Raw genomic sequence first — 13,889 nt, 5'->3', positions numbered from 1 at the left:
CCGATGTATCATTGGCAAATATGCTCCACCATAGAGTTGGTTCCCTTTTCATTTTGCTGATGGTTTCTCTAGCTATGCAGTGCTTTTTAATTTGATGTAGTCCCATTTGTTTATTTTTGCCTTTATTTCCCTTGCCCTGGGGGATACATCAGCAAAAATACTACTATGTGAAAAATCTGAAATTTTACTGCCTATGTTTTCCACCGGGATTTTTATGGTATCACAACTTATATGTGAGTCTTGGAACAATTCTGAGTTTACTCTGGTGTGTGGTGTAAGCTGGTGATCTAGTTTCATTTTTTTGCATGTACCAACCCAGTTCTCCCAACACCATTTATTAAAAAGACTGTCTTTACTCCATTTTATGCTCCTGCCCCCTTTGTCAAATATTAATTGCCCATAGAGACATGAGTTTATATCTGGGCTCTCTATTCTGTTCCATTTATCTACATGTCTGTTCTTATGCCAGTACCAGACTGCTTTGATTACAGTGATCTTGTAGTATAGTTTGATATCAGGTACTGTGATCCCTCCGACTGTGTTCCTCTTTTTCAAGATTGCCGAAGCTATTTTTTGGAATATTTATTCTAGATCTGTGAAATACGCCATTTGTCTTCATGGGAATCACACAATCCGCTGACTGCTTGGGCAGTAGGGACATGATGCTGATCTTCCACTGAACGCTGTATGTGCTCCACTTATTTGTATCTTCTTTAATTTCCTTCTTCAGTGTCCTACAGGTCTCCGAGTACAAGTCTTTTTACCTCCTCGGTTAAATTTATTCCTAGCTACCTTACTTTTTTGTTGTTGTTTTTGCTATAGTAAATGGGATTTTTTCCTTAAGTTTCTCTTTCTGATAGTTCAATGGTGATGTACAAAAATACAATCAACTTCTGAATAATGACTTTGTATCCTGCTACTTTGCTGAATTCACTTATTAGGTCAAGTAGTGTTTTGGTGGAGCCTACAGGGTCTTCTGTGTACACGATCATGCCGTCTGTGAGCAAGGCCAGCTTTACATCATCCTTTCCAGTTTGGATGCCTCCCTCTTCTTGTCTGATCGGCGTGGCTAGGACTCCCAGTACTGTGCTGAATAGAGCGGTGGAAGCAGACACCCCCGTCGTGTTCTTGTTCCTAAGGGAAGTGCTTTTAGTTTTGCCCATTGAGTATGAATTTGGTGCTAAGTTTTCATATACGGCCTTTATTATATTGCAGTACGTTCCCTCTATCTCTACTTTGCTAAATGTTTTTTGTTATCATAAATGGTGCTGGATTTTAGCAAATACTTTTTATGCATCTATTGATATGATTGCATGATTTTTGTCTTTCATCTTGTTTATGTGTGGTATCACATTTATTTTTGTAAGGTTTTCTAGAAGTTTTTTATGTATTTTTAAAATTATACGGTAACAGTAAACTCTTACAAAGATGTTTTATGATTATATCATAGCAAGTGATTGTTCACTGGGACAAAAAGACATGGGAAAAGATAAATAAACAACTATCATTAAATACGCACGGCTTATTGACATTTCTCGTAAAACAAGAGATTGGGTTTGTCCAGTGAAATACAGGCATTCGGCCCCCACCTCAGGTGGCAAATGGAAACCTTGAATGTCTTGTTAAGTGTGAGAGGGCTTTTTAGTTTTTTTAGTTTCTATGTCATTTAATTCTGCTCTGATCTTGATTATTTCCTTCCTTCTACTTGCTCTGGGCTTTGTTTGTTGTTGTTCCTCTAATTCTTTTGCATGTAGGGTTAGGTCATTTCTCTGAGATCTTTCTATCTTCTTTAGGTAGGCCTGTAATGCTATGAACTTCCCTCTCGGGACTGCTTTCACTGTGTCCCATAGGTTTGGGTTGTTGTGTGTTCATTTGCACGGAATAGTTTTTCCATCCCTTCACTTTCAGCTTGTATATAACTTTTGCTCGGAGCTGGGTCTCTTGCAGACAGCATATATGCAGGTCATGTTTTCTTATCTACTCAGCTACTCTGTATCTTTTTTTTTTAAAGATTTTATTTATTTATCTTTAGAGGGGAAGGGAAGGAGAGAGGGAGAGAAATATCAATGTATGGTTGCCTCTCATGTACCCGCTGCTGGGAACTGGCCTGCAACCCAGGCATGTGCCCTGACTGGGGCTACTCTGTATTTTTTGACTGGAGCAGTTAACCCACTTACATTTAAAGTTACTATTGATAGGTCTTATTAATTTTCCCCTCATTGCCATTTCCCCCTTTGTCCCTGTGTTCCAGGAGAGAAGATAATTGTTCCCACTCAGTGGTAAGTGCACATGCATTCACTCTCCTATGTTCCATGCTTTAGTTTTCGTTTGAAGTGTTCCATAAGGAACAGCTTTGCTTTTCTTCAAAGCACTCAGGTGCCAGAAGTGAAGCAGAGGAGGGGGTGAGGCCTGGGGCTGCACTACAGTGCTTCCCAAAGCAGCGGGCACAGCAGAGGAGGAGCGAGGCGCCGGTCGGCCGGGCTGAGGGCTGGGGCACAGGCCAGCGTAGAAGGGTGGCTCTGTTCGGCTCCAGCCACTGCTGGCAGGCGCCACTGTGGGCCTGACGGGGCCAGATTCTCTGACTTTGCTTCTTTATTGAAAAGCTTTTTAAAATTTTTGTAAAATATATTTTATTGATTATGTTATTACAGTTGTCCCACTTTCCCCCCTTTGCCCCTCCACCTGGTGCTCCCATTCCCTTCAGCAATGCCCCTCATTAGTTCATGTCCATGGGTCATGGTGTAAATTATTTCGCCTCTGCATTTCCTATAACGTTCTTAACATCCCCTTGTCCTATTTTGTACCTACCAATTATGCTTCTTAATCCCTGCACCTTTTCCCTCATCCTCCCCCTTCCCTCTCACAGCTGATAACCCTCCAAATGAGCTCCATATCTATGATTCTGTTCCTGTTCTGCTTGTTTGCTTAGTTTGTTTTCTTAGATTCAGTTGTTGATAGTTGTACATTTGTTGCCATTTTACTGTTCATAGTTTTGATCTTCTTTTTCTTAGATAAATCCCTTTAACATTTCATGTAATAAGGGCTGGGTGATGATGAACTCCTTTAGCTTTACCTTGTCTGGGAAGCTCTTTATCTGCCCTTCCATTCTAAATGATAGTTTTGCTGGATAGAGTAATCTAGGTTGTAGGTCCTTACTTTTCATCACTCGATGCGGTCTGGCCTGGGGCTGAGATTGCTCACTTCCCAGGTGTCCTTCCTGATGTTTACCCATCACACATGAAGGTGCAACTGCCCATCCCGCTGCTACTGCCCCTCAGTGCCACGCCATACCTGTCCCTGTCTCCGCCCCTCCTATCCATCTGGATGAATGTGGCTTCTTCAAATCCTTGGTTGTCAGACTTCCATACAGCTTGATTTTCTGATGGTTCCGGGTATTATTATGAGCTGCTGTTGTCATTCTTTCTGTGGTTGCACAACGAGGTGAAGCGTGTTTACCTACATTTCCCTCTTGACCAGAAGTCCTGACTTTTTCAAAAGAAGCTATAAGTCTAGGTTTTATGTGGAATTGCCTGATTTTTCATTTAAAAATTTTAAAATACTGTGTAAGCTAAACCTAGCCTCTGGATCAACTTGCCCTAGAGGCAGCCACATGTACAAATCAAGCATTTACTGATTCAACAGCCATTCTTTGGGTACCTTCACTCTGACAGGTGGGCCCCTGTGCCAAGCTGGGGCCCCAGACAGGAATGAATGCCTGCTCAGTACCATGGGGGGCAGAAATAGAAACAAACTCCCATCCAACAAGAGGGGTGCTCCAGGCACAGTGCTGTACCACAACATGAGGCAGCGTGTGCGATGTTCAGGGAGGCCCAGGAGCTCCAGACGCCCGTGGGAGCCGCCACTCCCTGGAGCGTCCTTTGGTCAGGAACCACGGGGCAGACGCTCTGTCCAGAGTGCAGGCTGGTGCAGGCTGAGGAGTGAGCAGAAGTGCACATGAAAGAGCCACTTTTTATTCATTATTAAGACAATGTGTCAGTAACTGCCATTGGAAACAGTTCAAAAGATCGCCCCTAGGCAAGAAAACAATGTTCGTGAATTACAAGGCTCAATACTGTAAGATGTCAACTTCTTTATAGATTCAATCCAACCCCAACTAAAATCTCAGCAGGCTTTGTTTCGCTTGTTTGGCTTTGGTGGACACCGACTGGGTCTAAGTTACATGGAAGTGTGCAGGCCCCCAAAAGCCACGAGAATCTCAGAACGAAGCTGAAGGACCGAGCTAGCCTACTAGGTATCAGGCCAAGAGTTCCTGTAACATCACAGAAAATGAACACTGATATTGGGGAAAGGACAGAAGACAGATCAATAGAACAGAACAAAGTGTAGAAATTGACTCTCGCCTGACTGATAGCAACGGTGACCACTGAGGCATGCAATGGGAAAAGAACGACCATTTTCAACAAATGATGCTGGGTTGAGTGAGTACTTATGAGAGAAACAAAAATAATCTTAAAGTGCCTCATGCGAGTCACCAAGGCCAGATGGACTTCAGCTGAATGGCAGAGCTAAGGTCACATCCGCAACAAGGATGCTCTTACATGAAAGAACACCTCCATGACCATAATAAACGTCTCTTAAACTGGACATAAAAGCAGTAACGGTTAAGGTCAACCAACATGTTGATAGACTGGACTAAGCCAAAGACTTCCGATCATCGAAAGACATTATGAACAGAGTAAAAAGGCAGGTTACAGAAGGGAGACGAGACCTGCAATACATTAATCTAACAAAGGGCTTGTATCTAGAATATAAAGAACCCTACCAAGTCCACAAGACAACTGATAACCCTTAGGAAAAAATGAGCAAAGTCTTGAACAGACAGACCTTCACAGAGGAAGATACTTAAATGGCAATAAACACAAGAAAAGGTCACAGGTCACCAGAGAAGCACAGATTCAAACAGGATACCACCAAGTGCCCGTTAGAATGGCTAAAACAAGAAAGGTGACAAAAGTAAGCCTTTGTGAGAATGGGAAGCTGCTGAAACACCACACACTGGTGGGGGGACTGGACACGGCACAGACACATTTTTTTTTACCTCAGTGCTGGTTACGTGTGTTTATTTTGTGACAAATAATCACACATAAACAAACCATGCACTTATGATCCATATATATGTTTGTGTGTTGGATATTTCAGTAAAAAGCTTGCAAATAAAAGCAAAGGTGGCCTTCCAGAACGGACCTTCCCTCTAAGCCCCACTCCCTGTCTCAGGCTCATTTCCACAAGCTGGCCCTGAGGACCATGGAAAGGAGTGGTGAGTGGCATAATGCTGCAGACCACAGCTCTTGATCAACCTTTAAAGATATTTTTTTAACCCTGGCTGGTGCAGCTCAGGGAACTGAATGCAGGCCTGTGAGGCAAAGGGTCACTCACCAGTTCGATTCCCAGTCAGGGCACAGGCCTGGGTTGTGGGCCAGGTCCCCTCTGGGAAGCGTGTGGGAGGCAACCACACATTGATGTTTCTCTCCTTCTCTTTCCCTCTCCTTTACCTTCTCTCTAAATATAAATAAATAAAATATATTTTTTAAGATTTTTTTTTTTTTTACTTCACTGCCTTCCTTCTAAAACCTTGATTTCTTTTCTCCCGTTGCCCCCTATCCCCAAATCTCCTAAATTGGGGCTTTGCTGACTTCCCTTGCCCTATCAGCTCAGAGGAATCCTCGCCCTCCACGTCACGGCCACTCCTTCTCCTTCCCAAACCTGCTCCAGAGCCTGTGAACCTCGTCGGCTTCATCTTCAATGGTCCCCCAGCCTCTCCACGCCCAACCAGGCCCCGTGACCCACCAGCTGCGCCTTCACTGTACTTGCCCCTAAGGACCTACCCTCAGTCCTTGTCGTCTCTCCCTGGACCACTTCCTGAAAGGTCCCTCAGCTGCCTCCTGCCTTCCCCGCATCCGCCCACACTGAAGCCCCCACGGGGCCCTTCTGAAACCACGCTCTGATCACGTCACTGTTCTACAAGAACACTCCAGTGGGGCCGCAGCTTGCCTTTTCCACACCCCCCACGCCACCCCTTCCTGAACACACCCCCTCACAACCCCACCATGTGGAGCACTGCCATTCTAACAGCACATGGTCCTTCTAACGCACCACTGGCCCTCCTCTGGGCCTCGACCACAGCCTGTCAACTCCCGCCCTACTTGCAGACTCGACGCAAACATCATCTCCTCTCCAAGGCTTTCCGCAACCCCAGGTCAGAGCCCAGACCTGCTCCTGGCTCCTCACATGCGGGTTTTCCAGCACAGCCATTCCAGATGCTTCTACTCTCGAGACTGCCCTTCCCACAGGACTGGAAGGCGGGGGGCTCCGTTTTAGTGAGCAGTCACAAGGGCCTTAGCACAAAGTTTTATAGGAACACTGTCTGACGTGATGCGTCCCAGGATGCTAGCCAGGATTTCAACATCACCTCCTGTCCCCTGTCACCCCTTTCTCTCAGAGTGGGCAGCTTCCAAGTATTTCACCTGCATTCCTGGCAACATTCTAGTCCCGAGGTGTTCCTCCTGAGGTAGAACTCTGCCCAGGGGGAGAGTTGGGGCAAAATCCACTCTGACAGGTATTTTAACCATCTCCAATCCCTACCCTGGAGGGCAAACACCATCTCAAGTACCCTCCAGGACTTATGCTGATCTTACAAAGCTCAGAGAGCAAGCTCCAGGGTCCGGAAGGGTCCACAGGTGGTATCTTTGTCAGCCGGCCACTTGTGGACAGTGGCAGCAGAGGGCATCTGGGCCACAGAGGTTCTGAAAGTCAAATCTAGAGTGGTGACGAGGGCCCTGGAGGCCGGTACACCTGGGGACATTCACTTGTGCACACACAGGGCCTCCTCCTAGATCCCCATCCCTAGAAGCCCAGGGTCGGGGACTACAGATTTGTGTCCTATGCTTCCATGTTGTCCACAGTGCTTGCTGGTCAGTTGGTCCTGCTGGTTTTGGTTCCATTGGTTTCGTTTTAAAAAACATTCATGCCCAAAGTTTTGGACACAGTGTCCCAGGTGGCTAAGGCCTTAGAAAACTAATTAGAAGTCACCAGAAATCAGGGTGAGAATTCCTGGAGTAGCCCTGGGCCGTGCACGGTCCCCACACTAAGCCCCGTCACAACCCACTAATCTGGCGTGGAAGGGAAGCTCTGCGCCCTGGCAGAAATCCTGTGCTCACTGGAAATAAGCAGGCAGGGACCGTGATGCGGATCTACCGTGCAAGGCCCAGGCTTGTGGCCCAGTTGCAGCAGCTCGGTGACCGCTCTGAGTCTGTATGGAGTGTTCGCACAGCTAAGAGAATGAAGGCAGCAGGGCCAGGCGGGAAAAACGTGGCTTGTGAAGCTCAAAAGCCAGCTCTGCTACTTGGAAGTTCGGTGGCCCTGAGCAAAGTCCTCACTCACTAGCACTTCAGTTTCCTCATGTGCAAAACGGGATTACGGCGCCTTCCTTAAAGGTCTCCTGTAAGACTGGAGATACCGATAATAAAAAATAATAACATACAACTGGAAGGCTCATCATGCACCAGAACCGGGGGCAAAGAGCTCTACAGTGGATTATGTCATTTAATTTTTACAACCTTATGAGTAAAGTACTATTATTATCTCCAATTTACAGTCGAGGACATAGACTTCAAAAGAGCACATAATGGCAAACATCACGTGACTACTATGCAGTAGTCAGGATTCAAACTGGAGTCACCCTACTTTACAGCCCAGAACTCCACCACTGCACGATAATGTTCCCCTGTGTAGTGTACACGCAAAACTCCCGGCCACAGCAAGCATTTAGCATAATATAATGAGCAATGAGAGAAGGATTTCTACAGTATAGCACACTACACATATAAGCTTAAAATTTTATGAGCAAGAAGAGGGAACTATGGTTTCAGCATGCTGGCAAAGAGAAACAATTAGAATCTACACAATACAAGTGCTTCCACAGCCCAGGAATTTTACTGCAAGTCTGACTTGCAAGGCGAGAGCAGTGACAGGGACAGTGGCAGCTCTGCGGGCTTCGGTGGCACATCCTGTCCTCACTCAGGGCTGGGGCGTGGGGGCTGCAACTCCATTTCAGAGGTGAGGAGATGCAGGGCTAAGTAAGCCGGGAGCTGCATGCACTGGTCCCCTTATCCTGAATGCCACATATTTTCCACCAAAAGTGCTTCACTACACCTGTACCGGCCCGGTTTGAACAGGCTGAATTCCAGCTCACCTGCTGTTCTCCCCGCCCCACTCTGATGGCAACGTCCTCTCGGCCCCTCTCAGACCTGCCTTCTAAGGGTCTTCCCAACACCTTCCACAGGGGGCGGGCAGGGGGTGGGGGGATTCCTTCTTTCTTAGAGCTGTGGCAGCCTGTGTCTCCCTCTCCCTCCACCCTCCCTTCATCAGTGTGCCTCTCTGAGAAGCCACAAGGCCCCCTACTCTATCAAAGGGTTCTGTTGCAGAGGCCCTGATTAGATACTGCACATGAAAAACCACTTGTTAAAAGTACTTTTCACCCTGGCTGGTGTAGCTCAGTGGATTGAGTGCAGGCCTGCAAACCAAAGGGTCACCAGTTCGATTCCCAGCCAGGGCATATGCCTGGGTTGCAGGTCAGTTCCCAGCAGAGGACACACGAGAGGCAACCATACACTGATATTTCTCTCCCTCTCTCCTTCCCTTCCCTTTCTAAAGATAAATAAAATCTTTTTTTTAAAAAGTACTTTTCAACATCCTGACTTCTCAACTTCTTTAATGTAAACCCCACCTCTGTGTTCCTATAGCACCTCATTAGTGCTTGGTGGGAAAACACACTCTGACACCGTCACTAGGCAGCTACCATGGAACAATGCTAGGTGACTGTCACAAACGACACCTCACTTAACACCTGCAAGAGCCCTGTGAGATGGAGGTGATTGCTTCCATTTAGCAGATGAGGAAACTGAGGCAGAGCAAGGTTAAGGGTCTTGCCCAGGATCTGCCCAGAATTAGGCTGCAAGCTGGATAAACATGGGGACTTCGTCTATTTTCTTCATGGCTATCTGGGACTTAGTAGGGCCTCGGTAAATATTTGCTGAGTTTTTTAAAATGTAAAATGTAAGCCCTGGCTGGTGTAGCTCAGTGGATTGAGCACGGGCCTGTGAACCAGATGATCATGGTTTGATTCCCAGTCAGGGCACATGCCTGGGTTGCAGGCCAATTCCCGGCAGGGGCTAGTTCCCAGCAGGGGATGCACGAGAAGCAACCATACATTGATGTTTCTCTTCCTCTCTCCTTCCCTTCCCCTCTAAAAATAAATAAATAAAATATTAAAAAAAAATAAAATGTAAAATGTAAAACTACTGCCGTTAGTGGTAAAGCGGGCCCTAGAATATGTTGTTTCATCCAACAGAGTTTTAATGTTAATGAGATGCTCTAGGAACTTAGCTCTCGTTTACATCAATCAGCTTATGGCAAAATTGGTTTCATTATCCTATCCACAATATTAAGTGAGGACTTACTGTAAAGAACTGTATTTCCTGAATATATCTGCTTACAGTTTGAGGACTGCAACGTTTCTGGGAGAGAAAACTGTTACCAAAATTGGAAAGGAGATCAGGAACCTGAACACTCACCTGCCTAGCCCGGCAGTTCCAGCCCACGCATGGCCCCACCCTCTGCACTGGAGACCGGCTCCTTCTGGACCCCGTGGAGCACCCCAGGGGCTGCGCCCGGGCTCTCCCAGCTCCAGGCCTGGCCTGGTAGATACCCCCCAAAACCTGCCTGAAAGAACATGGCCTGGCTGCAGGAACAATATGAAACTCAATCTCGAAGAGATAGTGGTGCACCATCGTTTTTTCCTATCTAAAAGCCATCTCTTATATTTTTCTTTAAACTAAGTCACCTTTTTAACAAAAGGAAGCTTTATGGAAGGTTAAAAAAATCAATAAACTAAAAAGAAAACAGTATTAGTAAAGTCAAGCTGGATACTGTCTGTGATACTATAAGTTATGATTAAAAAATACATATGTGGTCTTCATCCTGTTTTTGGCACAAAGCTCCTAAAATCCTGAGTGGTAAGAGTGATAAGACCACCCTCCGTTATTTGCAACAAGCCCCTTTCAACCCCACCTGGGCTTATGTTAATAAAGTGACCCGTGGAAAACCCTAAGGGTGGGGCTAGTAGCCGAGGGAACCAACCCTGTGATTACAGGGTCAGAACTTTCAGCCCCACCCCGGACCTAGGTGGGAGGAAAGAGGGACTAGAGGTTGAATTAATCTCTGATGTCCAATGATTTAATTAACCATGCCTATAAAAAGGAGCCTCCATAAAAGCCCAAAGAGACGGGGTTTGGGGTGTGGAGAGCCTCAGGGCTGCTGCACAGGGGAAGGTGCTGGAGGGTGAAACGCCCAAAGAGGGTGTAGCAGCTCGTGCCCTTTTCCCACCACTGACCTACACACCTTTTCCATCTGCTGTTCCTGAGTTATATCCTTTTATAATAAACCAGTTATCTAGTGAGTAAACTGTTTTCCTGGGTTCTGTGAACCACTCTAGCAAATTAATGGAACCTGAGGAGGAAGTGTGGGAACCTCTGATTGGTATCAGGTTGTCAGGAGCCCAGGTGACAAACTGGACTTGTGACTGGAATCCAAAGGGGGCAGAAAATCATACGGGACCCAGCCCTTAACCCGAGGGACCTGATGCGAACTCCTGGCAGCTGGTGTCAGGAGTTTGGGAACTGCTTGGTGTGGGGGAACTACTCCCACATCTGGTCGCAGGAGTGTTCATGGTAAATATTGAGAGTTGAGGAAAAAACCAGAGTTTTCCTCTTATAGAGCCTCCTTCCAAAGGCTGGAGGTAGCCCCCTTCACTAACAAAGAGAAATGAGCAAGTGTTAGGTATAAGGATGCATTAGCACCAAACCGCAACTCTCTCCTTGTCAGTAATGAAAAGAACTGAAAGAAACTTACAAAGGGCATGGCTGCCTCGCTGGGTGGTCCTGTGCCAATAGCACCTCCGTGATCCTGTCTGTTTATAATTGGGAAGACCCCAGGCCAGGGAGGCAGGTGCCAGTTCCAGCTCTGCCTTGTGCAGACAACCCTGGGCAGTGTGTTTAACATCCCTGAGCCTCGCTCAGGTTTTCTATCGGTAAAAAGGTGCCTTTCACTCTGGTGGGGAGGGGGGTCCCGATGAAGTTCAAAGAAGACAGATATAAAAGGACCCTGGCAACTCTAAAGTGCTGTGTAAACATAAGGCAGATTTGAAGCACAGTCTACCAATAAGGGAAAGGCCAAGACTCATCCCAAAAGGCTACAAGGAACCTGTGTGTCTCTTGGCTGGCTCACTGCTGGCTGAGTCCTGAGTAGAGGATGCTGCTTGGCCAGAAACAGCCGAGGATTCTAGAATGCTGAGAGAGACCCCGAGCGGTGTGACTTACACTGGTTGAATTCTAGTGAACTCGGGGACTTCGTTTTTTTTCTTTCTGAAGAGAAACCAGTAAGTCAGGAGACCCACAATGAGTGAAAACAGAATCATGTCCGTCGTGCTGAAAAGAGACACTTCTTCAGCCACAGCCTCAGACCCGGTGGCGCTGGTATCCACGTTGGAGTCCCCCATGTTGATCACAAACTGTGGGGAGAGAGAAATAAGAAACTTTAGCAGGGAGGAGCAGCACCCCCCGCCCCCACCTTGGCCGGGGCCTGCTGGGGAGATTCCCAAAAGCTTCAGCCTGAGCCTCTTGGGCTGCAGCAACAAGCCACGAACCAGGGTAGGTGCTGCCGGCTGCTGCTGAATAACCTCTGAGCCCTGGCAGTGCGTTGCCTGGTAAGAGTGTGTCTGTATAAACACACAGTTTATGTTCCCAAGGTCACTTAGGGTGGACACTGGGGACTCTGAAGCATGTCTTTTCAGTTTGGCCTCTGGGGTGCTGGAGATAAGAGTATGTAAGCTTAGAGACACCAGTGCTCCAAGCCTACAAGACTCCAAAAAAGCCCCAGGGCACCACAGCTCAAAAGAGCTTCTCCGGCTGGCAGTGCTGCGTAAGACTGCCTCTCGGGACTGCTGGGAGAAGTCAGTGCTGTCTGGGTTAGTCCCCTGGGAAAGGACAACTAGAGGATAAAAGACAGATCTGGTTTCTCCCAGACCCCACCTTATGAAGCTTTTCCCCTTTGCAGACTTTAGTCTGTATCCTTCTGCCATAATAAACCACAACTGGATGTAAAACAGCTTTTGTGATGTAAAACTGGATGTAAAACAGCTTATGGGTCCAGGGGAATCACTGAACCAGAGGGTCATCTTGGGGACTCGCCCGGCACATCAACCTAGTTAGTTCCCTTGAAAGATGCTCAACTGGTCCTTCTACCACTGAAAGCTGGCATGTAGGTAGCCGTGATATGAGTTAACAAAGACCAAAGTTAACAATGCCTGAAACCTCAGCAGCCTACTTCTGCCACCTATCAACGAGGCTGGGCTCAACTCTAGAATCACATCCTTCGATTCCACAGTCCCTGTTTTACCAGCTGGGTTTCTTTCACCACAGCCGTGGCTCCCGGACCTAGTCAGGAATGCCTGTCATATCTCAGCAACTCAGGCAACAGGAGATTGCTTCACATCTGACTTCTGCTGGCTGTCACTGCCTCCAGAAAACCACGGGGCCAGCCCTGAGCAACTAGAACACCCGAGCATCTGGGGGCTCCTGGCACGGGCCCTACCCTTCTGCAACTCGCTGGGTGTGGGCCATTCAGAACGGGCACCCGAATCCGTTCTTCCTGATGTCTGAGTTCCTGGGGTAAACTCGACTGGTCTCTTCAGATCTCTTACATTAAGGGACAAACTCAACTCCAGTGCCTACAGAGAGCACTGTTTATATTTAAGTATCAACTCACAAACACACAATATTCCGTGTTAGTCATGCCTTTCTATCCAGCCTTGTCATGTCATCTGTCGTGCCCACAAGCCTTCTGTCAAGTGCTCACAAAACCAGGGAGAGAGGGGGCCCACTGGGATGGGTCTGGAAGGACCACACACAGAGCACTGCTGGAGCCCGCTGGGGTTCCGGTCGGGCCGCAGTACTGACTCGGGAAAGCCCACAGCTGGCAGCCCTCACAAAGCAGCAGTCAATGGGTGTCTGCTTCCGGTCCCAATGCCCTCCCTACTCAGGTCACCCGGCCCTTTTCCTTTACCGAACAGGAACTAATGCCCACAAAGGTAAAAAACTGTTGACAAATATGCAAGTTGACCGCACAACTCAGAAAAGAAAGCTCATTTCGGGCAGGTTTCTAAGCGATGGTGCGCTGCAGGGCCAGGGAGATGGCACACTGGCACTCACACAACTCCACACTTAACGACGTGTCGTTCAAGCCACCCAGACCCTAGTGGGCCCTTCTCCACCTGGTAGCAAGACGGATCCTTTGAAAAAGTGAGTCAGATCATGCCAGCTCCTTCAAAGCCCTTAAATGGCTTCATACTTAGTACAAAATCTGAAGTCCTTGCCTGGCCTACAAGCCCCGTATGATCGATCTGGCCCCTGGATATCGCCCCCTGGACACAGTCAGCACCCAGACCTGGGGTCTCAACAGAACTGAGAACGGCCCCAGCAGCTGGGACTCTGGGGTATGAAAATTCTGATAGGCAGACTACAGAGGAGTTGAAGAAAAGCCCTGGCGATCATTTGTCTGAGGCCCATCTGCAATGAAGAGCCAGAGGATCTGAATGGGTAAGCAGTTTACCCAAGTGGCAAAGCCAGGAAGGGGGCAGGGTCCCAGCTCCCCAGGGGAGGGCTGGTTCAGTACCAGCGGACTGGGCAGACCTGTTGAATAGGGGTCTCTCCCCTGCTCTGCTGCGAGCTCTTAAGGCTCACCGGGGCTTCTGAATCTGGCAGGTTGTGGGAAGGAATGGCTGGCAGGCTGGCAAGAAGGAAGTCGACCTGAGA

The 13,889-nt window shown here is 47.7% G+C and overlaps 1 protein-coding gene across 3 annotated transcripts in view; it reads right to left on the bottom strand.

Annotated features, from left to right (window-relative positions):
• Window positions 1-13,889, bottom strand: part of POR (cytochrome p450 oxidoreductase) — a 76,887-nt gene that overhangs the window by 27,723 nt on the left and 35,275 nt on the right. For all 3 annotated transcript variants that reach the window (XM_037054789.1, XM_037054793.1, XM_037054790.1), the window contains exon 2: window positions 11,397-11,587. In XM_037054789.1, coding sequence (XP_036910684.1) covers window positions 11,397-11,587 — 191 coding nt within the window. The remainder of the gene's footprint in view (window positions 1-11,396; window positions 11,588-13,889) is intronic.

This window comes from Sturnira hondurensis, unplaced genomic scaffold (genome assembly GCF_014824575.4).
Source record: "Sturnira hondurensis isolate 20B ecotype Veracruz unplaced genomic scaffold, ASM1482457v3 Scaffold0008380, whole genome shotgun sequence".
NCBI classification, from domain to species: domain Eukaryota; kingdom Metazoa; phylum Chordata; class Mammalia; order Chiroptera; family Phyllostomidae; genus Sturnira; species Sturnira hondurensis.
The sequence above is the reverse complement of the archived record's forward strand: the minus strand, read 5'-3'. Positions and strand labels throughout refer to the sequence as shown.